Source organism: Epinephelus fuscoguttatus, linkage group LG24 (assembly GCF_011397635.1).
Source record: "Epinephelus fuscoguttatus linkage group LG24, E.fuscoguttatus.final_Chr_v1".
NCBI lineage: Eukaryota > Metazoa > Chordata > Actinopteri > Perciformes > Serranidae > Epinephelus > Epinephelus fuscoguttatus.
The window spans coordinates 13,901,143-13,927,158 of NC_064775.1; the positions used below are offsets into that span (position 1 = coordinate 13,901,143).

The 26,016-nt window shown below is 41.3% G+C and overlaps 1 protein-coding gene across 2 annotated transcripts in view; it reads right to left on the reverse strand.

Moving 5' to 3' along the window:
* The window catches only part of LOC125884704 (dedicator of cytokinesis protein 9-like), a 61,106-nt gene that overhangs the window by 5,494 nt on the left and 29,596 nt on the right, over positions 1-26,016 (reverse strand). For both annotated transcript variants that reach the window (XM_049569820.1, XM_049569819.1), the window contains exons 4-46: positions 25,735-25,817; positions 24,046-24,115; positions 22,788-22,883; positions 22,241-22,375; positions 21,898-22,072; positions 21,525-21,580; positions 20,756-20,830; positions 20,442-20,582; positions 19,351-19,695; positions 19,158-19,240; positions 18,722-18,844; positions 18,552-18,631; positions 18,270-18,457; positions 17,609-17,674; positions 16,604-16,696; positions 16,168-16,279; positions 15,809-15,927; positions 14,008-14,094; positions 13,803-13,892; positions 13,516-13,631; positions 13,045-13,114; positions 12,803-12,928; positions 12,503-12,574; positions 12,266-12,412; positions 11,924-12,007; positions 11,689-11,800; positions 11,384-11,562; positions 11,120-11,227; positions 10,864-10,975; positions 10,471-10,601; positions 8,678-8,792; positions 8,513-8,579; positions 7,653-7,700; positions 7,009-7,145; positions 6,164-6,279; positions 5,931-6,068; positions 5,395-5,577; positions 5,160-5,273; positions 4,836-5,051; positions 4,629-4,686; positions 2,519-2,625; positions 1,657-1,779; positions 1,370-1,483 (exon numbers count right to left, since the gene is read on the reverse strand). In XM_049569820.1, the coding sequence (XP_049425777.1) occupies positions 1,370-1,483; positions 1,657-1,779; positions 2,519-2,625; positions 4,629-4,686; positions 4,836-5,051; positions 5,160-5,273; positions 5,395-5,577; positions 5,931-6,068; positions 6,164-6,279; positions 7,009-7,145; positions 7,653-7,700; positions 8,513-8,579; positions 8,678-8,792; positions 10,471-10,601; positions 10,864-10,975; positions 11,120-11,227; positions 11,384-11,562; positions 11,689-11,800; positions 11,924-12,007; positions 12,266-12,412; positions 12,503-12,574; positions 12,803-12,928; positions 13,045-13,114; positions 13,516-13,631; positions 13,803-13,892; positions 14,008-14,094; positions 15,809-15,927; positions 16,168-16,279; positions 16,604-16,696; positions 17,609-17,674; positions 18,270-18,457; positions 18,552-18,631; positions 18,722-18,844; positions 19,158-19,240; positions 19,351-19,695; positions 20,442-20,582; positions 20,756-20,830; positions 21,525-21,580; positions 21,898-22,072; positions 22,241-22,375; positions 22,788-22,883; positions 24,046-24,115; positions 25,735-25,817 (5,010 nt within the window). The remainder of the gene's footprint in view (positions 1-1,369; positions 1,484-1,656; positions 1,780-2,518; positions 2,626-4,628; positions 4,687-4,835; positions 5,052-5,159; positions 5,274-5,394; positions 5,578-5,930; positions 6,069-6,163; positions 6,280-7,008; positions 7,146-7,652; positions 7,701-8,512; positions 8,580-8,677; positions 8,793-10,470; positions 10,602-10,863; positions 10,976-11,119; positions 11,228-11,383; positions 11,563-11,688; positions 11,801-11,923; positions 12,008-12,265; positions 12,413-12,502; positions 12,575-12,802; positions 12,929-13,044; positions 13,115-13,515; positions 13,632-13,802; positions 13,893-14,007; positions 14,095-15,808; positions 15,928-16,167; positions 16,280-16,603; positions 16,697-17,608; positions 17,675-18,269; positions 18,458-18,551; positions 18,632-18,721; positions 18,845-19,157; positions 19,241-19,350; positions 19,696-20,441; positions 20,583-20,755; positions 20,831-21,524; positions 21,581-21,897; positions 22,073-22,240; positions 22,376-22,787; positions 22,884-24,045; positions 24,116-25,734; positions 25,818-26,016) is intronic.

A 26,016-nucleotide genomic window follows, 5' to 3' on the forward strand; every position in this document is an offset into this window, starting at 1 on the left:
AGACAAAAAAACTTTTCTGAAACAGTACATACAGTGAGCCCATTCTCATTCCTAAATCGTCAAGTACCAACGCTTTCTCAAGCCCCTTGATGTGTGATAGTGACGCAGTATAAATAGCTAGAAGGTCTGTGTAGAATTAGAGGGAGCGGTGGTGGATTGGCCAGACAAACACAGATTTTCACCCAGGAGACTGTAAAACCAAAAATCAAACTAAGTAGTAACATGACATATGTACATCACATTGCCTACTTAGTTTAACCCAAAACATGATGTTTGTCCTAAACCCAACCAAGTAGCTTTGTTTCCTAAACCTAACTGGGACTATATGACAACTTTAGGCACATGTTAGAACGTGTTTCAGCCAGGAGACGCTAAAGGGATCATCTCACAGAGATGCCAAAGGGTGCCACACCAAGGAGAGTGAGAAAGAGTTGGTATTTGACGACCTGGGATGGGAAACTCTTGATACAGAACACGGACAAACAAAAATGTGTTGTTGGAAAAAAAAATTTAATATATAAGGCATGCCATTTGAGTGAGGTACTATATACTAAAGCTACTGAAAAGGACAACTAATCAAACAAAGAAAGAACAATGTACTTTGTATAGAAATCTTACACCACATGCAAAATGAAAAAGAAACACCCTACAATAAAGCAAAGAGAGGAAAAAACTATGAACACATTCAACATGCAAGCTTCAGCCAGTCACCTCACAAACATAATCTATTTTATACAAGCATATGTAACAGCTTATCAGTGGAAAAGTACACAGATGTGTGTGCACAGGTAAAAACAGGCCAGTATAGTCACTGAGGGTAAAATGGCTGATCAAGGAAAAGGTTAACCAAAGAAACACACTGGATTACTTTTGTTGTCATATATGCAACAACATCTGCATTAATCTCCTGTTCTTCCACTACTGGGACCCAAGATCTTCTCCGCTACTGTTCAGCGATCACAAGCCACTATACAGCTAAATGTAGATCTACAACTACATCTTCTCACTAATTAAATCGTAACTAAATAAGATAAGCCCACAAAAACTATAATGATGCAAGAATGAGCACACCAGGCCAACACACACAGCTAAACCTTCACACACTTACCGCAGCCTTGGTGGGGGAGGAGAAAAGAAGAGAAATCTCTATTAAAAAGAGAGCTGGCGTTGGGGAAGATTAAAATTCAAAGGTGTGTGTGTGTTTCAGTGTCTGCGTGCATGCGAAAGGCAAGAGTTAACATAACCATCATGCTTACATTAGGAGTTTATATTATGTAAGTATTTATGCAATGCAGAAACAGTTGGTTATTGTATTACATCTGTGGTTAACTTGTTTTTGCTCACTTTGTTTTCACTTTGTAAGCTTTACCTGTCCAAAGAAGGCAACCCTGAAGTATGTGCCCAGCAGTCTTTTGCCGCTGTGCATCACCTCCATCACTTTAGTATAGGCACGGTGGAGGGTATCGTACAGGTGAGTCAGTTTCTGTTCCACAGAAATACAGAAAAATATTTGCAAAAAATCAATATATAAGACAGAAAAGTAACTGTTTATTAAATGTATTTATAGATCATGTTTCTGGCAGGTTTATGTAAGGATAACATAGCTCCTGCCATGCCATCCCTGTTCTATCACCATGCTCACTGTGTGCAGTTTACCTCAAAGTCTCTGCGCTGTTCGTAGATGGGAATGATGAGCCTGTAGACATCAGCGATTAGCTCATAACGCTCTGCCTTCCAGAGGCCCTCAGCACACTCCTCTAACAGCTCCATCAGTACCTCCTGGACACACAGATAAATACATTTAAACTTCATTAAACGTCCCCCTCTTCCCTGCAGTTTCAGCTCAGAATATTTAACTGTTGCAAAGAAGGTCAATTCTGTCTGTTCTTATTTGTCTAGAAGGCTGCAGTGAACTTAAACTGAGCGCAGTGTTCTTGTAAAGACAGCAGACGTGGGAGTAAATGGATCTATCATCTCCTCTTTTTATTGGGGGATGAGTCCAGCTCATAAAGGAGAAAGGTTTTCAGTGCAGATGGAAGGTAAAAGCATTTTTCATTACCTGCAAATCTGTTGACTGACTCATAAAAGCTCACACATACTATAGCTCACACTTTCTATAGCCATCACTTTCAATTTCATTGGGTTATCAGTTCACATATAGAGCTGGTCTCAGGCCTCTGTGTCAACAAGCCACTGCCTCTGCTGGACTATCCTGAACACTTCTCTGAGTGCTGAGTCCTCATCAGATTTCCCAAGACTGCTCTGCCTGCCAGCTCACTGATGTTCTACATGTGATTAATAACACATGCACCAAGCCCTGTGTCAAAGTCTACAGTCTTGTCAGTCTAGCAATTGATACTCTTAACAGAGATAAGAGCTCTTCTCGACAGTCATAATGTGCAACGTGATACAAATGAAGAAGCTAAAAATCATCCTTAATGCTTGGTCAACACAGTGGGACTGGCACATATTCAAAGCTCTTTGTGTAATATATGACATGCAGAAAAGCTCACAATACCTCATTGAAGTGAACATCCTGCATCCCTACGTCCTCCATCATGGCTGCCTCCTCATCAATGTTTGGAGTGATGACACGAAAAGCCGAGCAGCCCTGCCTGAACATACCTAACACACAGATACAGAACCAACATGAGACAAGTTTCCCCTTATATACAGTATACTGTATATAATGTGGTACGTCAGTGCTCTGTCACTGTTTGGGACCAAAAATCAACTGCAGATACATGGAAAGGGGGTAAAGAAAAAACAGAAAAATTTATATTATACAGTATTTTCCACTGCCATACACCATTTCCCCACCAGCGTATGATGTTCCTTACTGGTATATGTTACTGCTTTGGCAGAGGTATGCCGAATTCATGACATATCAATTCTATGCATCCAACACAATCTATTTTTACATTAGATTAAGAAATAAAAATGACATTTTGCAAACCAATTGCACAAATGCATTTCATCTGCATGTTATTATGTAGCAGATATGTTTAAATTTAATGTGTGATTAGGTTTAGACACAAAAACCACCTGGTTATGTTAGGAAAAAATGTTTTAACCTAAAACACCGTTTAAAGGGCACAATCCCCACTGGAAACGCTGTGATGACTCAGTAAAAAAAAACAACCACTTTTCATGGCACTATTCCTCCTGAAAGACAGCGACAGGTTGCTAAAAAACACCTTCATTTGGGGGCTAAAAACTGCAGGAAACACAGCAGTGACTCGCCAAAAAACAACCAGTTTTGTGGTGTGTTGGTCTCCAACAACTTGGCAGACGTCCTGTCTAGGTGTCAAACACTCCACGATCCCCTCAACCTCCACATGACAAAGTCAGCTCTACATTACGTCAGTTTAGAAACGTTGATATGATAATTATGAAATGTGCAGCTGTAACAAATTAGTGGTTTACAGAAACATACAATGCCAACATTTTTTTCTTGTGACTGGGCTGTGTTGTGATGGTCAACCCTGTCAAGGGTAGCCATATAGGCTAATATGTGCAGTAGTTACAGCTATCTCTGCTTGTTAAGCTACCGTCTTTGCAGTTCACCTTTATCTTTATGGCCGACATTAAACCTGTACCTTTGGGTGAAATGTGGCACCTGACAGTGAAACACCACTGACATAATGAAATTTTTGACTTTGTACTGCAACTGCTGCGAAACAATTTCCCTCTGGATGCCACTCCAGTGTGAGTGCCTCAGTAGCTGAGCAGTTACAGCACATGTCAAATTACAGCAACGTCCCAGGTTTGACTCCAGCCTTTGGTCCTGTGTTGCATGTCATACCCCTCTCTCTTCTCTGTTTTCAATCAAAAAATACACGTGAGGGAAACTTCCTTGGACCAAAAGGGTGACGTAGTCTTTGGAGTTTCTGCCACTTACAATTTACAGATTCACAACACAAGTTTAAGCTACTGTTAAACACTCTGACTGACCTGACAATGAACTGGAGCTTATGTAATCGAGCCCCTCCAAAGTCTGAACACAGTATGCGTTTTGATGTATGAAGAAGCACGAGAGGGAATCTTATCTAGGGTATGTGTTGGAGTGTTTTTAACGCAGCAATGACCCTTGGACAAGTGTTTCTGTGTGTATATGTGTAGGTGTGTGTGGAACATGGCACACACCTACACATACAGTATACATAGTTAAAGAACCAAGCAGTGTGAAAAACAAATAAATAAACTAGGGAATATTTAGTCACCTTTCATCTGCAAATCATGTAAATCATCTTATTTATAATTTTAATTGTTGGTGGTGTACTGATTTACTGTAGTATAGTCTAATTACAAATGAGAGGGAGTCTGCATCAACAGTGGAGACAGCCAAAGTTTTAATATGTGTAAGTTATAAAGCTTGAATTATCATCGTGTACAATCTTTCTTCAGGACACAACAGTAAATCAAATCAATTTTATTGAGTTTGTAAAACAATTATCCCGGTATAATCTTCTTTGTACTGTGTTAACCTTAACCAGTGACTCATTATATGGCCTCTGTAAACTGGGATTATAAACATGTTCGAATTGAGTTTTACAGCTGTTATTTACTTTAAAAGGAAGCATACCATTACCAGGAGACTTACAGCCCACTGCATATCCTCAACTCACCTTTTCTCCACAGGTACTCAGCTACCAGGGCAGCAACATGCACGTAACACATGGCTGCCTGTGTATGAGGGAGACAAGCAAAGACAAGTCACAGGTTAGCACAAAAATGCAAAGGGACTAAATTGAAATGTCCCTTTGAAAGCATTGCTTCCTGTAGGTCTGTGCCAGCTAAGCTGAAAATGTAACCCAAAAGAACATTTGAAATACCTCTGAAAGATCTCCATTCTTGTTATGGATGCGAGCCATGCTGTCCAGCCAGGTCTTGCGCAGCTCAGGCGTGCTGGTGTAGGACTTGGCCAAGCTGTACTGGAGGTCCACCAGCATCTCCGGGTCATTCTCATGCTCCTTCATCTGTTCTGTGGCCATCAGCACTGTCCTGATGCGCTTTGTCAGGTCCTTTACATCTGAGGGAAATGCTGTGTGCTACAACAGTACAATAGCAACATTAGTTATCTATTAGGGACTGTAATAATAACTTATTACTTATTATGGTTATTATCATCACACTGTGAGGTGGTGTCCACCTCTCACCTTGATGCTTTTGTCACTGTTGGCACAGTTGTTAATGATGGAGAGGGACTGCTGGAAACGTGTACCCCCAATGCCGATGACATCAGCAATCAGCTGACTCACAGCAATTACCACCTGGAGAGTAGAGATGAGTAGAGAAGGAGAACAAACCAAGAATAAATCAATTCTGCACAAACGTATGATAGACGCATTAGAAAGACAGAACAGTAAAAACAACCATACTTGACTCACATACCTGCAGGTGTGTTCGTACGAAAGACTTGCGTCCCGTGTAGTCAAAGTTGCTTTTCATGAGGAAGTAAAGAAGATGGGCGGCATCATTGCGGATAGAGCTCAGCTTGGAGTTACAGCACTTGAGGATTTCATAGCACAGAGAGGCACACATGTCGGCTCTGCCATCAAAGAAGGTACAGGGGAACTGGAGGACACGTGGGGAGAGACAGGATGTAAAATCAATAACAGAAAGAAAGTGGGTTTTTATTTTAGAAACAAGCTTTGCTTTTCCTTGGAGGCCAGAAGAAGAAGTGTTGCTGCCACTTCTATGTCTGCGCTGGATGTTTGCGATGTTTTATATGTGCATGGATCTTCACAATGCCTATTCACTCTGGATACTGTCTACCATGGAGCAGTGAGATTTAAAACAAATCCAAAAGCCCTTACTTACAATTGCTCTCTGCATGCTTGGGTTGGATGGTCTACATTGTCTAAGTGTGATTTAATGAGGTGGCATGGTTAAACAGAGGGTGGATCAAAGAAGGGAGACTCTGTCACCTTGTAGATGAAGGTCCTGAGTGAGGTGAAGACCTGCTTGAGGGCGGCCTCGGACTGAGGGATCTGCAGGAAGCACAGATGCACCTGGAAAACTTTCTTCATCAGGGGGTTGTGACCAAGGTCTGAAGTCAGCTGGGTCTGAGGAAAGAGGAGAGTGTGAGGACCAGACAACCACAATGTGATTAAGATGCAGAATGTCACGTATCTCAGCAGCTTGGATGGAAAATTAATACCTTGAATCCCATGATGAAGATGCTGAGTGTGTCCAGCACAGTCAGACAGACCTCTGTAGACACGTTGGCCTCCAGCAGGCACTGGCTGCTCACGTCTGCTTCCGTATGAGAGTACACTGTACAGACAGCACAGACGCAAGGTCACTGTTAGATGTTATCACTTTATTAGAGCAATAAATACATAACAAATCATCTGCTTGATCAGGTTGTTAATCAGTACTGATGACTAAATGAACATTTGTCAAGTGCTTATATTTCTGCTTGCTCATAGGAGATAAGCTTCATTGTTATAACAACTTCAAGTGGCAGCCAGCAGAGGTCAGTAAATGACACAGATTAATGATGCAGGAAAAATGTCATCAACCATTGTTTTAAAAATACTTTGTTGGCATGTTTAAAACTAAGATAATTTCTCTACTTGTCAGAGGTAAACCGCATTTAAAATTATATATAAAAAAAAAAGTTAGAAAAAAGTGTTTGTAGTAGAGACGCACACTTAATCTGTAAAAATATAATAAGGATCTTTTATTGACACTGGCAGGAGCAACGTATTTCATTTACTGCTTCATCAGGCTCATGAAAATGTGCACAAGTCTCTATTTTCCATTAGTTCTTAATTCTTAGATTTATGGACATCTACCTCCACTGTAAAAAGTGAGTTCTGCTGATTGTAGCAGTGTGTGTATGATGTCTGTGTGTTTCATTTTAACTGAGTTATGACTCTTAAAAACTTGTTTTACTGCAAAAATGCTGTCAGATCTCATTAGTATTAGTTATTGTATTCATATTCATTTACAATCCCACTATTGGTCCCATAAAAGTCAGAGCAGGACGAGAGGGCTTACTGTTGTTGAAGGTGTGAGCGTTTTCCAGAGTTCCCAGCTGCTGAAGGCGGGCGTGCAAGATCCCCGCCCTGTTACGAGACACAGGCAGAGTCAGAGACTTCCTGTCTTGAGCTACAGACCCTGCCCCCTCCTGGCTCCTGTTGGGAGAAGAGAAATATCATTAAAAGTAAGTCTGGATACCAGCTAAAAGATGGAGACAAGACAGTGAAGTTAATACATAGAAGCCTAAAGGGTTCAGATGAACGCAAATCAAATGAGGAAATGTCTCAGTGGTGTTGCACAGAGGAAAAGAGCAAAAGAAAGAAACACAGTAGATACTTAAATGGCAGGAATGTCATGTCATTTTTTTTTGCATGTGCGTCATGCATTTAACTAAGCAAAGTGAGACCAAAAGACAGCAATGTCTTACCCATGCAGGAGGGGCCCGGGGCCGCAACATTAACCACAAAGCAACGTGTCAGCAGTGTTACAGAGAAGAGAACCAACCAAAGGCAAAGGGTTAACAGATTCAGTAAAGACTAGTGTTTGTGTGAGTCATATTATCACATAGATGATGAACGTAATTAGCTCCAGTTCAAGAATCATTCCATAAACTCAGTGTCAAATGAGATATCTGACACAATCCATTTCCTTGAACACTCTACCTGACGATGAATCTCTTCCCCATGTATCGAAACTGATGAAGGCAGACTCTGCAGGACAAACACAAAAGCTTCAGTCAGAGATCATTACTAAATTCAAGGCTTCGCATTCACATTTAACTTTATGAAAACAGGAAGCTCTTAGGATGGACAGAAATGTCAAGATATACTATCATGTTTCACCCACCTTCAGTCTTTGTGTTGGGCGAAGCAGCTAAGCTAACTGCCTGCTGTCTCTAGCTTCATAATTAATGTACAGACATTAAGAGAAGTATTGATCTTCTCATCTGCACTTTGCAAGAAAGTGAATAAGTGTAGTTCCCCCAAAGTCACACAACTCCAAGAGCAGGGAAACAATTAGCTTAGCTAAGCATAAAAACTGAAAGCAGGGGGAAACAGCAAGCTTGGCATTGTCCAGAGGCTAAAAAAATAATCTTTTTGGGCTGTGAACAGAAACAATTTAACGTTTTACAAGCGTTTATTATTGAGATCCAGAGGTGCTATGATATGCATTTTTGAACTATAGACAGAGACAGATGAGATTTTTCCACCTCTTAAGTCTTAAACTAAACCACTCTAAGCTAAGCTAAGCTAAGTTAAGATAAGATAATCAAAGCCTGGCTCTGGCTACATAGTTAACAAACAAGGAATACCTGGATTTCCCAAAATATTTTACCAATTTCTCAGATGCTCTTGTGTGCTGGATTTTAACTTTATCAGCAATTTGCTTTCTCTTTTTCATCATTAATTTTATTTCCCATCAAACTTTGACCATTCAGTATTATGAGTGAAACCTGATTTGAATCCCAATCTCAGCTGCACATGTACATGATCATAAAAAGGTCGTCTAGTCCTGTACTTACTCTATTAATGTAAAGAAGTCCATTAGTTCTGAGGGAGCTGCTTTGTTCCAGTATGCAAAAAGGGCCTCTAAAGGGATGACATGATCAGAAAACATTTCTGTGAAGTGACTGCTCATATCAACTCGTGTCAAAATCCAGTACAATGCCTCAAACAGGCTGTCCTACCCTCTGACATGCTCTTGAGAATATGCAGAAAGCACATGAGCAGGTGTTTGATCTCGTCTCGGTCCAGTTTGTCACAGCGCAGCACAGTGCTGCCCAGAGCTGATGCACACTGGTTCTGATGGAGGAAAGTAGGGAAAGACAGAGAACAAACGAAAGTGAAAAGATTTTAGTTTTTTGGTGCAGACGTGCAGAGTTGAAGGAAACTCTAAACTGGAAGAACAACACTCAATCAAACCCAAGCTTCAGAAACGGGAAATGTCAAGTATTTTCCTTGGGGTGGGGGTGGGGAGGTGGGGGGAGTACACAAGAGCAAGGAAAGCACATTTGCTGAAGCAGCTCTGTGCTTTGAGATAGCAACATCAGTTGCAGGTTTGAAGAAACACATTTAAAGTTACATCACAGCATCTGAGGAAATAAATGAGAAAGGCCACGAGTCAGTGGTCAGCTCAACATCCGCATTGCTAGAAGCACACACACTCCCTGAAGTGGGACACTCAGAAGAGAAGAATGTTGGGAGGAACTTTGGGAGGATTTTGGACGTATTGTACAGATTTCTGAGTACTGTATTTTTTGATCTCTTAACTGGAATTCATGGACACAAAAAGTACCAAGGGCATCCAATCTGGTTTATCATTATAAATCAGAAGTTTGCTGTACAATTGTAACCCAAATCTCTGGTGGTGGAGAGGTCACAAAGGTCAAACGGAATACTTGTATTGGTATGTTTTCCTCATCATTTCCATCCACCCTCTGGCCTGCAGCTTGTTTGTCATTATCACTGTCACTGTCCTGCAGCAGGTCAGGCACGGGCACAGAGAGGAGGGAGAAGTCCATGGTGACCCGCTTGGTCGCACGGTTTAGAGGTGGAGCTCTGTCCTCTGGGTCCAGAGGGAGAGGGGGCACGTTGACCGAGTGCCTCCTGGTAAATCTCTCCTTTGGTTGGGGTTGGAAAGTTACAGTGCAAAGAGAAGGGGTGTGGGAGCTCTGGAGGAGGGGGTGGGAGGAGAGTGTGGATGTCCAAGAGTGAAGATAATGTGAAATGAAGATAAAATATATGGGAGTGCTGTGCAAACTAACCTTAACCTTGGTGTTTTGTTGACACTGGCTTTACTTTCATTACATTGCAGCCCAGAAAATGTTGGCACTGTCCATGTGCAAACCACGCATATGTTGCATCTGTACATTTCATAGGTATCATATCAACATTTGATATATCATATAGCTCCATAACAACGTTTCTAAGGTGACGTATTATATAAGCTGAATCTGTCATCTAGGAAAGGCAGAGGTGGTGGATAGCTGACACCTCGACAAAATGCCAGCCAAGCTGCAGACCACTGATGAAGACCAACAAACAACAAAACCGATTGTGAGACATCATTGCATTTCCTGCTAGGATAGTGCCACAAAAACCAGTTGTTTTTTAGCAAGACACTGCAGCTTGTTCTGCTGGGATAGTGCTATAATAAGCAATTGTTTATGACCAAAATCTTTCTACGTTTACTGCCGAAATAGTGCCATAAACATCAGTTGTCTCTACAGAGATACTGCTGTGTTAGCTGCCAGGATAGTGCCATCAAAACCAGGTATTTTCCCTAACCATAACCAAATGGCTTTAGTGCCTAAACCTGACTTCATGTTAATCACAGTGTTGTTCAACTTATCTGCAACATAATACAAATGTAAAATGCCAACATTTTTTTTCTAGTGTTGCAGCATTGGTCTCACAGACCTGGGGCTTTGTGTCACAAATCAAATATTGCAAAAATAGTAGCCATCCAGTATTCATCTACCTTCTCCAGGGAGTTGGTCTTGTCACTGCTCTTGTCCAGCAGGCTGTTTCCTGAGTCAGTGGAGACCAGGGAGCCTCTGGAGTCTGCGTGGTGAACTGAGCTGATGTTAGGAGTGGAGCTGTGAGGGGAGGCTGCAGGGACAGAGCACAAAAAAATACCCTGTTTCTTGCATGTCAGAAGCCGGGATGAATCTACAGTGTACAGTTGACATGCACAACAGCATAGGCATTTGCTGCCAAGTTAAACATTGCAGAAACAAGTATTTCGTTTGAGGTCCAACATGGTCCAACATTTTCACCTTAAAGTATTAATGCCAGGTACAGTATGTCTTTGAGAGAACATTTATCTCTGACTATGTGCTTCTCAGTGGTACATGCTGGAGTGAAGATTTACCTGTTCCAGAGATAACTCCAAAAACATCTTTGTGAAGTGCATTTTCAATGCAGCTCCCAGGTTTCTGAGGGGTCACCATGGAGTTGGGCACAAGAGAGTCCTCCCTGGCATTCTGAGACAGAAAATGAGCTAGTTTAGCTGGGCAACTAGAATCACAGTAAAAGCTGAAGAGAAAACACCAACGATGTCTGACATTAACCCAGTAATAACAGAAACAGCTGCTATTCACTTTCCTACCACTGGGTGTCAGGCTTACATTGTGGTTGCTGAGGGGGGCTGCCTCTTTACTGTCAAGTCTGTAGACGTTCTCCTGGAGCAGACCAAACATAGGGAGGTAGAGTGTGGCAAGCCTGGCCTGCTGACTCTGTAATGACACAGTAGGTGCTCATGAGTCATATAGTCAAAAATCGTGACCCAAAATCTTTGCCAAATAAAAAAATAATCTTTGGGAAGTGGTATAAAAAAAGCTGACGAGAATATTTTAAGAACTGCAGAGGGGGTTGAGCGCTGACGAACTCACTTTTGCAGCGTAGCGGTCGTCAAATGTGTGTTTGATCATCAGCCCCTTGAGCACCTGGACGGCGATCTGACGGATCTCTCGAAACTCCTGAAGAGCACTGCCCACCTCCCTCAGCAGCAGCCCCACCAGGAAGTGGTTGCGACAGAAGTCATCAGTCAGGGAATAGTCCAGCTGGAGATCTGTAGCAGGCATCAATCAACAGAAATAACATTCAAATTAAAGTCACAAAGAGAACAGGGTGCAAAGAACAAGCAAAATATAAATTTTACTACGCTTAAATGAAAGTGACGTTAAGTGTCATTTACCCTGGAACCTTTGAATTCTGCCTTTTCCAAAGGGCATGGGCAGATTAAGAGGGACATAGTGCTCATGGTTGCAAACAACCCGCAGGAACTCAAACTTGAATTCATACAAAGTCTGGAAGGAACACAAGAGAAAAAGCATTTGAGCGAAGCTTGCATGGCTTTAAGATAGCTTTACATTAATGTTTAATGACTTCAATAAGGACTATTTAAGATAAGAGCAGGAAAGCAGTTTAACCTTGGGGTCTCCAGGCATAAAACAGTTCATGTAGTTGTTGATCTGCTTGAATACAAAGCCTCTGTCCATGAAGGTGAAGCAGCGCTGTGAAAAGGTGAGTGAACACACCTTATTAATAACACATAACATAACAGATGTGGTGATTTCTTTTGATTTCTGCAAACTGCATTCTTGTTAAATCAAACTGATTAACTGTTTTAAACTATCTGCTGAGGATGACTTGCACAGAGCTCTGCAGTCCTTGACATTTTAATGTTTACCCTAAGCCAAAGAGCAGTTTTTCAAAGTCATCTGCATATCAAAGGGCAATACGGCATTGCAGGCATCGGGAGGAGTGCCAACCTTGATGAAAACTGCCAGGCTGTGATTGGCATTGCGAGCTGCATCCAGGTTGTCCTTGTATTTCTGGGTGATGTGTGGCATCAGCATATTCACCAGAGTTTCCACTGCATGGTAGAAGGACGCTGAGAAACGTTGGTTCCTAGAGAGCTGGACAAGGAAAGCAAAATAAAAAAAGAGGGAGCACATTTAGGCTTGGAGGGAAGGGGTGAAAGAAGAGAAGACTAAAACAAGACCTACCTTGACCTTTCCGCTCTCCATGAGATAATGAGCCACTGATTTCACCAGAGCTTCAAAGAAGTACCACGAGTACTGCAACACAAACACAGGAAAACTATAAAAGTAATGTACAAAAGACATTTCAGTTAACCTCTATTTAAAAAAGATCAGGTCTTTTGCAGGAAAATGTATCATTTCTCTGGTGAAATTAAAAAAACAGTTAATAAATATGTGGGAAAAAAAATGATTTTAGAATCCTACTTATTGACTTGACTTGAGGGTGTATGACATTACAGCCTTTACTTAGGTAATTGTTATTACCTTCAGTAGCTTGTTGCTAGTTAGGAAGTCTGTGGATGGCTTGAGAATGGCTGTCATAGCTTTAGCCAGCTCCTCGTGAACTGTTTTCACATTGGTGGAGGAATAAGGCTCTGGCTTGAACACAAACTGAGTAGAGAGGGGGAAAAACAGACTGTATCAATTTAATTTCTACAGAAACACGGGAACATACAAATTTATTTTCTGTATATCATCAGCATAAATATAGTGAGAAAAGACTGCACCTTGATATAAGATCTCAAATAATGTTCAAGCCCTTCTTCATGGCACTGTGCTACAACATGAACCATCACCCTGAAGAGAAAAAGATAAAACCACAGAAATATAAAGGAGGAAGTGCTGGAAGGGACAAGCCAAAGATAGGAATTACATTTATTCATGCTAAGGCACTAACACCTCATTTACTCACTGCCTACAGAGCTTCAAAGACTAGTCACACACAAAACTGAGACGTAAGACACATACATGGAGTGTGCAAACCATAGGTGAGTGTCTAATGAGAGAAAGGATTCAGGCTATTAAAGAAAAACAGGGGAATGCGCTTTGGAATGAGAGCCAGATGGAAGTGCTGCTATTGTGATTTTCTACGGATGAAGTGTGTTAAAAGAGACTAAAAATATTGCTGTTACACGTCGCTCTCTGCTGCTGGAAACACACATTTCACACACGTGTGTCTAAATGTGTGTGTGGCTTGCCTTGTCACGTTGACAGCCACATCCTCATGTGTGGCTCTGGTTAAGACACAGAACAGCTGGTTGAGGATGGTGGGCAGAAAGTTGACCATCACATGACCCTCCATCGCATGGAGACTCTACAAAGGAGGGGAGGAAGTAAGAACAGAAAAAAACATTGAATGAATGTAGGCTCTGGTTTGTCATACTCCCGGAAATGCCACATTACAAGATTGTATTTGATGAGGCGTGAACAAAAGGGTGTGTTCCTGTGGTTTCCTTGGAGCATTAGAAACAAATGCCCAGAATACCTTCAGGTATTTAACCAGCTCCCCCTCTGAAGCTTGTTCTGACATCTCCATGATTTGACAGTGGTGGAAGAAGTTGTGCAAGTGCTGATCCTAAAGGAAACATTATTTGAATAGATATTTAATTTGCATTTTAAAGTACATTTACATTCTTTTTTTATCGAACAACAATGACCAAGTGATATCAATGGATATAATGTGTTTATACCTGAGTGTAAACTGTGGAAACAAGATGAGTTGAGACTTTGAACAGGGCTTTTCCTCCGTCTACCCATTTGATCTCCGAGCCAGAATGCTACAATGACAAGTGGGTCATAATCAGAGGTGGGACCAAGTCATTGTTTTGTGGGTCCCGAGTCAAGACAAGCAAGTTCGGAGTCAAGATCCAAGTCCTAAACTTTGAGTTTGGAATCCTGAACGAGCCATAGTGCAGTCTTCAACAAAGTAATAATGCCAATATCAAATTGGCAAAAATGATGAATACTAAGTTTGTGAAATAATTACTTAGCTGTTAAGCTAATGTTAGCTTAGCATTAGCTCACTCACTATGTTGATATTAGCTTTGACTTTTTGTTTTTTGTGCAACTTGAAATGTTGTATATATTATATATTATTGTACTCATTTAGTGGACTGCCCTTTACTCTTTCATATTTTTGCTCATTGTTTATGTCCTGATTCTGTCTTTGTCTATATGTTTTGTACATTAATGTTTCTGCACTGTTTTTAACTTTGCACATGAACTCTGTTTTAATAGCGAAAGCCTAACCAGGGACAGGGGTTGCGAATTAGCTTCAGCTAGAAACTTGTATGCATGACATCTGTTTTGTATTTTATATGAAATAATGTTTAATGCATTTGTCCCTGATCAATAAACGTCTAAATAAATAAATAAAATTGTACAAAGTTGGAAGTTGTGCGTCCTCACCTGTAATTTTCCACCCGCTCATTTTGCAATTTGTTTTTTGTTGATCACCATGTAGCTATTGTACATGAACTACATCTGTGTCAGAAAGTTCAAGTCCAAGGGAAGTTAGTTATGAGTCATTGGTGTTCAAGTCTGAGTCAAGTTGCAGGTCTTTTTTGATTCTCTCAAGTCAAGTCTAAAGTCATCAAGTTTCAAGAGTCTCAGTCATGTAACTCGAGTCCACGCCTCTTGTAACAATTATTGCACTACATGATGAATAAAAAACACACACTGTGTTGATTTCTAAGAGCACTCAGATAATTTTTTTGTAAAATAAGACGAAAAGCTAAAGTTTCTAACATACGGCTGCAGTGTACTACAAGATAGATAAAGTAAAGCTTTTGAAACTGGAGTTCTTATGAAGGAATAGCAAATTTTGTGTGTTTATTTCCTGCAACATATGTCCTACCAAACAACTGAGTTTATAGACTCAATGTTAGCTCATTTTGATAGGAGTGCTTCTTACACAGGTAGTTCAATTTGAATTCAGCACTAAGCTTCATGCACAAATGCTTATTTTATGAGCCACTTTTGTATGTATATTAATTCAATTTGTACTAAACCCATTAGCTTTGCATAAAAAAACACAACACCAAGGGATCTAAATGGTAAGATGACACTGATTGTTAGCTTTAATGGATTACATTTTAATGCCGATCAGATTTCACAGGCATTTCAAGTGAAAGCCTGTTAGAGCTCTGCAAGGTCCCAATCCAATCTCGGCAAATAAGATCTTTATCCACTAACCACAAATTGCATCCGTGAGATGTGAGATATCCCATCTTTAAAACCATTTTGGAAATCTGAGGGCAACACACTAGTGGAAAATACTTTGACCTGCAAAACAACTCAGCACTAAGGCACTCTACTTAAACAGAATATTGTAGCTATCAATTACTTGCCATAAACAACAGGAAGACGTGCAATCACAGATTTCTAGAGGGTCTTAAAAGCTAAATGGATAATGGGCTCTCATTACAGTCAGTGCATCTCAATTTTCCACATAACTTTTAAACTGTTTTTTAGAATAATCGTTCTTTTTACCTTGTTGACACCATCCTGGGACCCGAGGTACCCTGCAGGCAGATTGGCGGCCACAGGCAGTTGCTGTTCATTCATGATGACTCTGCCATCCCTGAGCAGAGGCAGCCATGCCGAGCCCACTGTGTGTAAAGTAGCCACATGTTTGTAAAGTAATGGTAATACTGGAGTGTCTGCAGCATGAACATCATGATTTCAGATTTCTCCACGTACTGGGGAGACTCATAAAACTACTATGTGTAAATTATGCCTGGATCAAACTGCTTTTGCCCACATTTTGCACGTCATATATTTACATCAGTTCATAGCATTGTTTTTGATAAAATGCACAGACAGGAGACAAGATTTAAGCTGCAGCCTACCTGGAGTCTCCACCAGGTCTTTCTTCTTGCTGTTGCTGTCACAGCTAACATGATAGAAGGTGAAGAGAAGGTGATGCTTCTCATGCAGCTGAGTAGGCAGCTCTATCTTTATCTAAAGGCAAGAAAAAACACAGATTCCCCGGGTTGGTTCCCAAATACAGAGGGAGCTTTGTTCAGGAAAATGAGAGTGAAAAATGCCTTCAGAGTATTCCTGTGAGGATTCAATGTTGAATTGAAATGTGCTCAAACAATACAAGAGGAGGCGAGAGGTACCGCCATACTTCAAAACACACTGCTTTCAAAAAGGATATAACTTTTTGACTTTGAACATATGTAAGAGAATATGTTAGACTCTCTCCATTGATGGTTTTTAGCCAATAATATGTAGATTACAAACTGCATTATATTAATATGAGTAGCAAAAGCAAAGACATACCTCATCGTAGAACTCAGGGTTCTGCTGGTGATGCAGAACGGCTGCATAGGCATGCTTAGTGAATAGAGGACCTCCTGGATGACCATAGATGCACTGCAGTAGATTCAGAAAGTAGGAGACAATCAAGAGATAATTAAGAGCTGGGTGCTTTTTGGTTTGGCTATGAAGTCAAGACCCAAGAACAACAAGTCCCAAGTCGAATGCCCAGTCAAAACCAGGGAGTCCCGAGTCAGGACCTAAATCAAGACTAACAAGTATGTCAAGACCCAAGTCAAGACCAGGCTGGCAGGTTGGGGATGAGAGGGCCAATTATTGTTGGTGATATGTTGGTGATTTTCAGGAGCTTGTAAACATAGTGAAATAGCAAGTGGTGCAGTACAGGATGGAGGAAGAGGGTGGGTTCAATAATGCTACGACACAAGAGCAGGAGGTGCGGTTTGACCAAGAGCGTCCTTAGTTTGCGGGTAGGGGGAGGCTTTGTTGGCAGCATTTATGTATGTCTGTGGTGTAGTGCTCAAGGCTCAGTTTATTGTACAAGATGATGTTGAGGTACTTAAAGGTCTCCACCATCTCAACTGGTTGGCCATTTCTAGAGGTGTGGTGGGTTTGTTGCGGTGCCGGGTGTTACAGATGAGCTCCCTTGTCTTGGTGACAATGAGGAGGAGGTGACTAGACAACCAAAAATGGATTTTAATCGTGGACAGCTGCTGGCTACAAGCAACAAAGAACTGTGGCTGGATATGTGGTGGATGAAATGTTGTTTGTTCGAACTCCACGATTAGCTCCCTGTCTTTCAAAGAGATCCTTTGGTCAAAACCCACAAGTCTAAAGTCAAGTCCTAAGTCAAGTTGTTTAACAAGACCAAAATGTCCTAAGCTGAGTTCCAAATAAAGACCGAGGACCAAAGAGTCAAGACCAAAGAGTCCAAAGTTCAGTCCCAAGTCAAGCTGAAATTAAGAGCTGAAATAATTACTGTGTTAAGCATTTCCTGATATGCAAACGCACCTTCAGTGGCTGGGCTTCATCCTCATCAGAATCCCTGAATTCAATGCAGACTGCAATATTCCTCGCCTAGAGACGGGAGACAAACGTTTAAAACAGGAAGATCATAAAAGCAAGAACCAGTTCTAAGATATCCCTGCTGGCCCAGAACCAATTTTTTGCCATCTGTGTCCATTTCAGATGTCCATTAGTGTCTATAAAGAGAGGGAAAGTATTTTAGGAAAAGGATTGCCAGCTCTCATTTAAAATAAAAGAGGGCACAGAGACAGATGGGGGAGAGAAGGCAGGTTATTTTCCTATATGGAGCTGACCCAGTGAAAATACCAACCCTGTATTAATGTATTAATCAGAAGCTGCTGTTCTGTGTAAGGATAATTCTATCCAGCTCTGCTGCTTGGCTGAACCAGCCTGAGGCGGTTGCCAGTTGTCTCGCAGGCTAAACAGGAACACAATACGATGATGACAAGAGAATGCGAGCCAAGCAGAAGCATCAGTTTCCAAAAAGGACAAGTCATGTGTTTTGGATTGATTTTATGTTATGTATAAAGGGGCAAAATACAGATTGTGCAGGAAAGCTCAAAATTTAAAAAGGCACTGTCACATATTCCCTCTTGTTAATGTTCATTAACTCTAATGTATTGCTCTGCATCCACACTGCTCTTACCTTAGCAAAGGATTTCTGTCCGTCATATTTGAGGTGTTTTGGATACACATAGAGGTGGTTGTTATAGATGGTGAATGGTTGGGAGCACTTAGCGATGCAGGGCACAAACTCCTCCACCTCCAGGAGAGCGCTGCCAGGCCCGTTCCCTTCAAAGTTCCTCACAGGGATGTAGGAGGAAGTGACACAGTCTGCAGGCAGGAAATGAGAGGAGTAAGTGGGTAAACGTCCAATGATTATAAATAGACAATTAAAAAGGGTTTTAAAAATATTTTGAGGACTTACTGGTTACATCCGGTGCCACGCTGTCGATAGTTACATCTAAGTTCCCTAAGAGCACAGGGAGTTTGGCCATTTTCTCTGGTCTGTTGGGAAAACAGACAAAGAATCAGCAATTACAAAAATATATCAAAACCAGCTTGTAAAATATCTTAGAGAGAGGGGAAAAGGCGTACTTTCTGAAGTCAGTGAGCAGCTTGAACATGTCCTCGTCTGACAGCTTGCTGCTGTCCTGTCTGTAAAGAGCTGAGAAGCGAGAGCTTTTGTCCAAAGTTCCTGATGCATCTTTGAACACAGGCCTGCAGAGACAAAATGAAAAATCTACTGGAGAAAGAGCACATTTCAGTTCTACACTGCTGGTTTAAAGATTTGTGTCTCCCAGCAGGCCAACTTTCTTTTGACACTTTCCACTGACTTAATACGCAGAATCCTAAATCTGAATCACTATGTGGTATTATGGCACAAGAGAATAAGTCCCCTTGATTTTTAGAAGCTATAATTTTTCCTCAGCTGCAAGAAATCATCAGTAATATTTTGAGTCTTTATTCTTGTTCTCACTCTGTCATGCTGCAGTCAGATTAATTATCTTTATTTGAAAGGGGTCTTTCATACCTAGCAGCCCAAGCGAATGGCATCCTGTACTGTCCCAGTCTGCTGCAGGCTGTCTTAGCATTCTTCAACACCTTTTGAGCCATCTACAGGCAGCCAAGAAAACGGGATTATTTTCACTCATGAATCATTCGAGATGACTCGAGCACACTGTAATTCACAGCCACATCCTTGTCATCTCTGCTAACCTCTGTACCTTGGTGGAGTCTGAGCTCTTCATGTAGGGTTCAGTGCAGTGGGTGATCCCACCCTGCAGGACCTTCTCAACCCTGGCCACCAGAAAGATCTCTGGATGGGGGCACGTGACTGAGAACACCCCCTGTCTGGGGTACTGGAGAGCACCCACTTGGAGCCCACTGGCCTGCCTGTGGCCAGCCAGGGGACCATCACCGCTGCCATTGATGTGCAAGTCCTGTCCGCTACTCGCGCCTGACGTCATTTGTCGGACCAAAGGGTGGTTGAGATCCACGTGGAAGTCGGCCGAGATCTTTCGACTGTTCTGGACGTCAAAGAGGGACAGGACCACGTAGAAAGGCTCCACCTTTGATGGAAAGAGATCAAGAAAAATATTTTTCTTTTTTTTTTTTGATGACGTACGACAACCAAAGATTTAACACACATGTAGTCCCCTTACAGAAAACAGCTTTCTGATAGAAGTTGGAAGATGTGAAACAAACAGAGAAAATAGAGGACGGGAAAAATAAAGTAAACGCTTATGGGACACCCTTCCTTCCTAATGCACTTCTCTTTTTCTATCAAATCAAAATGTACCATTGATGTAATTCATCCTCCCATTCATTCTTTCCACCATGCATTGCCATTACACAACCCATTTGTGTGTGTGTGTGTGTTCTGAGTAGCAGAGTTAATAGCTGTGGTTTCCCAGCTGAGTGCTGAGTGTAGAACGATTCCTCCTTCTGCAGAGACAGAGACCTTGGAGAGTGATGGCAGGAAACCGACCTCAGACTGGTGCTGATGCATGGTGGGAGGCCCAGGCTGGTTGCCATGGTAGCGGGCATTCCCTCATGCCAACAACACCAGTTTTGACGAGGGCCAGCCAAGTGGGCCATCTGAACTGTTTGTGATCTTCTTAACTGATTTAGACCTTGCCCTTGTTTGGAAAAAGACATTTCCCGGAATTATGCTTGAAGTGTGTTTTTGCACTTGCAAATACATGTGCATTCATAGAAGTGTGATTTCTGAGTCAACTTTGATTAAATCAGACAGTTTGGCTTGTGATTTACACCCACAACTATATTTGACTATTTGGTTTTCACTGAAACATACATTAGTTGTTGGTCCCTCTTCATTTTCTGCGACACAGCCCTGCAGGTTGAAAGACAGATCGTGGCAGCTGACCAGGACTCTCTTTCCGAACTTCTCTTCAAACTGCCGCACGTCTGGCTCAATGCCAGAGAAGTCCAATTTCTGTGGGGACAGGAGATGTTGTCAAAAGGCTTAAACTGCCAAAACAAAAACATTTGGTCATGAAGTCGATAAACAACAGGAGCAAAACTGACTGTGGAACTACTGGGAATTTAAACAGCATTCATACAAAATACACAGGGATTTGTACAGTAGTCAGGTATTATCATTGTCACCTGTGTGTCAGGGTCCAGAGTGAACAGTTTCAGGCGAGCTTCACTCCTCATTTTGGACTCAATATCTCTGGCAGTCTGTCGTAAACAAAGCAAAAAAAGTGATCACTGAAAAGCGTATTATTTGAAAAGAGAGAAGGATGGAAACACACATACTGTGCATCCTTCAAGAGACCCCACATATATAGCACAGCCTATTGATTTAGAAATAAAATATAAAATATATTTGTGTTTAAAAATATATGTGTCAGCCCTATCATAGTCGGCAACATGTCCAGGGTATACCCTGCCCATCGCAAGCCTGAATAGGAGAAGTGGATGCGGATAATGAATGAATTAATGAAAATGGTGAATGAATGATATCCAAATATTGATTATTGCAGCTTTGACCCTGTATGTTGACTTGGTAAATACAGCAAATCATAGACTACGCCTTTAAAAGTTTGTTTTCCGACTGCCACGTTCCACTGCAGCACTCCTATTCGACACCAGTGTTGGCCTCATCTGGCCTCTGCATTTGCAGACCATACACACTCGACCAGATGTTTGCTTGGTTAGCACCAACAGGAAACCTGGTTGCAGGAAATACAGCTGTCTAGCAATTCCACTGAAAGCAAAATAGTAACAGTTCAGACTGCTTCCAAATGAGGCCATATGGCACCTGCAGACATCCAAAGCACCTCTGCAATATGTGGACGTATCCATATGGTGTGGGCGAACAGAGGTGGTGAGCATTGTTGTAATGTTATTATAGATGGGAAAAACAGGCTACCTGAAAGCTGTCTTGAAAACTTCCGGAGGAGAGGTCTGTTTTTCCATGCTCCTCATCTGTTCAAGAGATCGACATGAGCTCTGTTAGCGGATGTAATTATATAAAAACATAACGATGTGTTGGTCTCTGCATCTCTGTGAGGAGAAAAGGATTGACTAAGAACAAAATATTGATAATAAAGTTGTTTATCAAGCATTTGTGATTTTCATAAGGAAACGTCCTAGAGATAGATTATTCCATGGGGTACAGGCGAATTGAAGCAGCCTGCAGGAGTAGCAAGCATCAAAACATGGAGACAAACAAATGCAAACACAAACACTGAAAGCAGGCAAATAAATACATGCAGAAATAATTAAGATGCTACAAAAGGCACCGTCATGCAGGTCTCCGTTCCTCTTCTCCTGCATGGCCTGTTCAAAGCTGCTGTGGAGGATCTTGTTGAGTGTGCCGATCCACTCGTCCATCTCTGCTTCGCTGTCTGCAGCCAGCAGGAACGTGCTCTTATCCTGCATCTTCAGCTCAAAGGCAAACCGACGCACTTTGCTGTTCTGAAAGAACACAAATGCAAACATTGATTGGCTTTCAAGTGTTTATTACATTTCAACCCTTTAGAGGCATTTTTTTCTACAAGAATCTCACATAATGTACACTTTAATTCCTCTGACTTCATACTGTAATATGTGTTTTCAAAGGCCCCAGTGTGTGAGGTCCTTTACCTGAACAACTCCCATGCATGAATCAAGGAAGATGGTTCCTTTGGGTTCCTTGGAGGTGTTCTCGTCTTTGTAGAAGTTGAGGTTGTAGGATCCATCTCCAAGCTGGGCCAGATGGAAGTACCTCCTCTTGAAGGACTGGAGGACAAACACAGAGATGTTAACGTCCCAAATGGCCTCTTTCACTCTAAAAATACCGTAAGGGGTGGAGATGGGGCATGGGAAAGCTAAAGCGTAAAATGACTAAGTACAACAAGTCATGGGCTACCATAAGCAAGGGCTAATTTGATTTCCACATGTTCAGAGAGAAAATGAAGAGTGGACTGGAGAGAATCCAAGATTTTACCTATCATTGATATCATTATGTTCTTGTGTAAAGAGAAAAAGTGTTAAACTGCTCTGGCTTACTATACTTCATTAGAGGCTTCACTTCAAAATACCACTATCAACATAAAGGGCTACTCCAACTATTAAGTTGTTGTAATTATTGGTGTCAATCCAAGTCATCGTTAGGTTTGTGTTTTGATGCTAAAGCTGTCACTGTACCCACCCGCATGGTAACACTGATTGCACTGTTCATGTTGCCTTTGTACAGCCAGCCATGTTTAGACACTCCTCCCTTCTGAGAGCCAAGAGAGGCTGTGTCCTGCAGGAGGAGGAACAAAGATCACACATTAATATATGTTTTCTACCGTCATTAATAAACAACACACACACACACACACACTCACAGACTCATTTATTTACATGCTTTGAGCTTAAAAACCTGCTGACTGCCCACAAGGCCAGTGGGAGGAGAGGCCTTCATTGACTGTCTGTTGAGTCCTGAAAAGGATGCTCTTCATTAAGAGCAACATTTGGATCAACGCTGCACTTCCCTAATCTCAGGAGATTTAAGCTGAGACTGTGTTTCAATCAAAGGTCACTGGCCTTCAGTTAAATCGAAGCCTGAAGCGAGGTAATTATTGTGAGGAGATGTGCCCTTAAAATGCTACTAATGTCATGAAGATGTCAGCTATTCTGGGAAACAGCAAGGGCTTTGAACATTAAACAAAACATCCCAAAGGTTGGCTTGTAATGAAAGGGCTGAAATTAAATAAATGAATACAATGTTGCGCAATAAATTAAATAAATTATTTGTGCTCTATTGCATTCTCTTGTAAACAAGTTTCTGTTTAATCAGAGTTTGCTGAGGAGCCAGTTGTGCTCCTCATATGAGCAGAAATGAATTCTGAGAGTACTTAAAAACTGAATCATCATGACGTAACACTAAAAACAACAGCGGTAGACCAGTCATTCCTGTGTCCTGTGAAGTAAAATTTACTGTTTTTGTCATTGGAGTCTGGTGGCTTAAGTTTCCTCTTGGAAAGGGCTGTTTGACGCAATGCAAAGTGGTAAAAATATTCTAAATATAACTTACATTTAAACTGACATGAACATTTTTAGGTGTTTTTTTAGGTGGTTTAGGTGAGTTTGCTCATTACTGTTTCATTTTATGTATGTGATACAGTGATTTTCTACCTGGAAGTTATTAATAACTAAAATGATAAATGGTAAAAGCAGAATACTCTTAAAATAAGAGAGAATGAATTACTAAGAGTGAAACTCTGGGCACATAGTAAAAACAGGGTAAGATGAATTAAAATGTCATAAAATGTAAGTAAAATCAATGAAAAGCAAGTCTAAAAAAGTAGGGTTTTTTTAGGTGATTTAGAATCCGAGAGAGTTTGTGGCCCTGATCTTCTTATGTATTGTGATACGGTCTATAGAAACAAAGAGGGAAAAAAAAAGTCTGAGACTGGACTTACCTCATCTTTCTCCACATCTTCATCCACCTCAAACAGGTGAGCTGCAAGTTTCTCAGGTCTCAACACCTTACTGAAAGAACAGGGAAAAGACAATTTAGAACTCTCTCACTAAGTTCAATTTCAGCTTTGGTTAATTTACGAGCACATCACCCAAGGATTTACATGTACTGCACTCTTTCCAGGTTAAAATATTAACATCATACAAACAATTACGGTGATTCACATGTGTACACACAGGCAGAATCCAAAACAAACATGTAAAAATGCTAATACAGCAACAGGATTGCTGTGTTTTGGACCAAATGAAGACCTTAATGTTACTGCCATGGATAGGCCACAGAAAATAACATTCTTAATATATGGTTCAAAGAAAAGAGATAATCAATAATTATTCCCAAGAATATGTATTTCAGATTTTGAATTTTAGTGCTGTTCATAACTGCTTCTAGCTTTACAGGATGTAGCCCAAATACTGCAGCTGTTTCTCTAAGTGCAGCTCAAACCCCAAGCGGACAGTTTGACTTTTGACCTTTGCAAGACCCAGCTTGCTCAGGGGAACTACTAGCATAAACAGTGTCAAGGCCAAGGCCAGGGCCTGACTAGTTTGTACCCCACAATGTTTAAACCATGACACACGACATCTGTAAAGCACATTCCTGTCCTTAAGTAAAGTGGCTCGTCCAAGGACACATAAGGCATTGTGGGATTTCCCTTAGGATTTAATGATATCAATCAGCAGCAGTCCCAGAATAGCTCTGCTTATCCTTGGTAGAAAAACATCGGAAGCTCTCTATTGTTGTTGTGGAAGAGCTCGGAGCGTCCGAGACACAGATTTCCGTGTTTCTAGAGTTCTTGCTGAAACATTCTCTGGGGTGTAAACAAAGGGCAGTGTCACTGAACAATATAAGATTTATCATATCCCCTGGAGGGTGTTTGCTGCATTGTGTGCTGTGCGATGGACAAAGCAGCTGAACAGCACATGCATCTATGGATATAAAGCTACAGAGAAAACAACTGCACTTTTCTATGAGACATCCAGGACTGCCTTTCACACAGTGACTGAGGCAGTTACAAACAGCGTTAGTATGGGTCAAGAATTTAAAAACACTGGATCCTACATTTCCCATAATGCAACAAGGTAGCATCTTTCGTAGGAAACTCCCGGCCTTTCAAACTCCACATTTCTAGTTTGTAACAGACTTTATGTAAAAACTGATATTGACTATTGAGGTGGGCCTTTTTCATTTTAGGTATGTAATTAAGGGTTTGTTTTTTTTTTACCAGGGAGTTACTGTGAGCAAACATTGTGATTCGATTTGTTCTCCCAAAGATACCCTGATAACATCAGCATGACATCAGAAGGGTTATTTTCTCAGACTAGACAAAGTTCACTTCAGAGTCACAGACTACATTAGTTGATAAAATCAAGTAAAGTGATCTTCATGTGTAAAATCCGTGGAATGCCCCTTTAACATCAAGAATAAGCAGCCAATTATAGTCAGATATGACTGTGACAGATTTTCCAGTTCAGCAAACTGTTAGATGACAGTAACCCTGGCGTCAACAATGTAGCTTCATAGATTGTTTGGACAGTACTGTACTATTACACTCTTGCACTGATACCACAGCCTGGTGATGGCACCTACACCTCACAGCACCTGTTCATATAGCTGCAGCACACACACTCACTTTGGGAGCTGGCGGAAGTCTCCAGAATACTCCTCGTACTTGTAATTGACTACGTGCCAGTCAGACTTGTAGGTTTTGATACACTGCAGAGACAGAAAGGGAAGAAGGGGTGAGGGGTCATTTCAACAAGAGCAAATTAAGATGTGTACTTTACATACATGGTCCTGACACAGACAGGCTCAGGTTTCTAAAAGGACCTCGGGAAAGTATATTTAATTTCCATCCAAGAACGTTTTAGTAAGAATGAACCAGGGCGGACTGTTGCTTTAAAAAGGTTCAGCG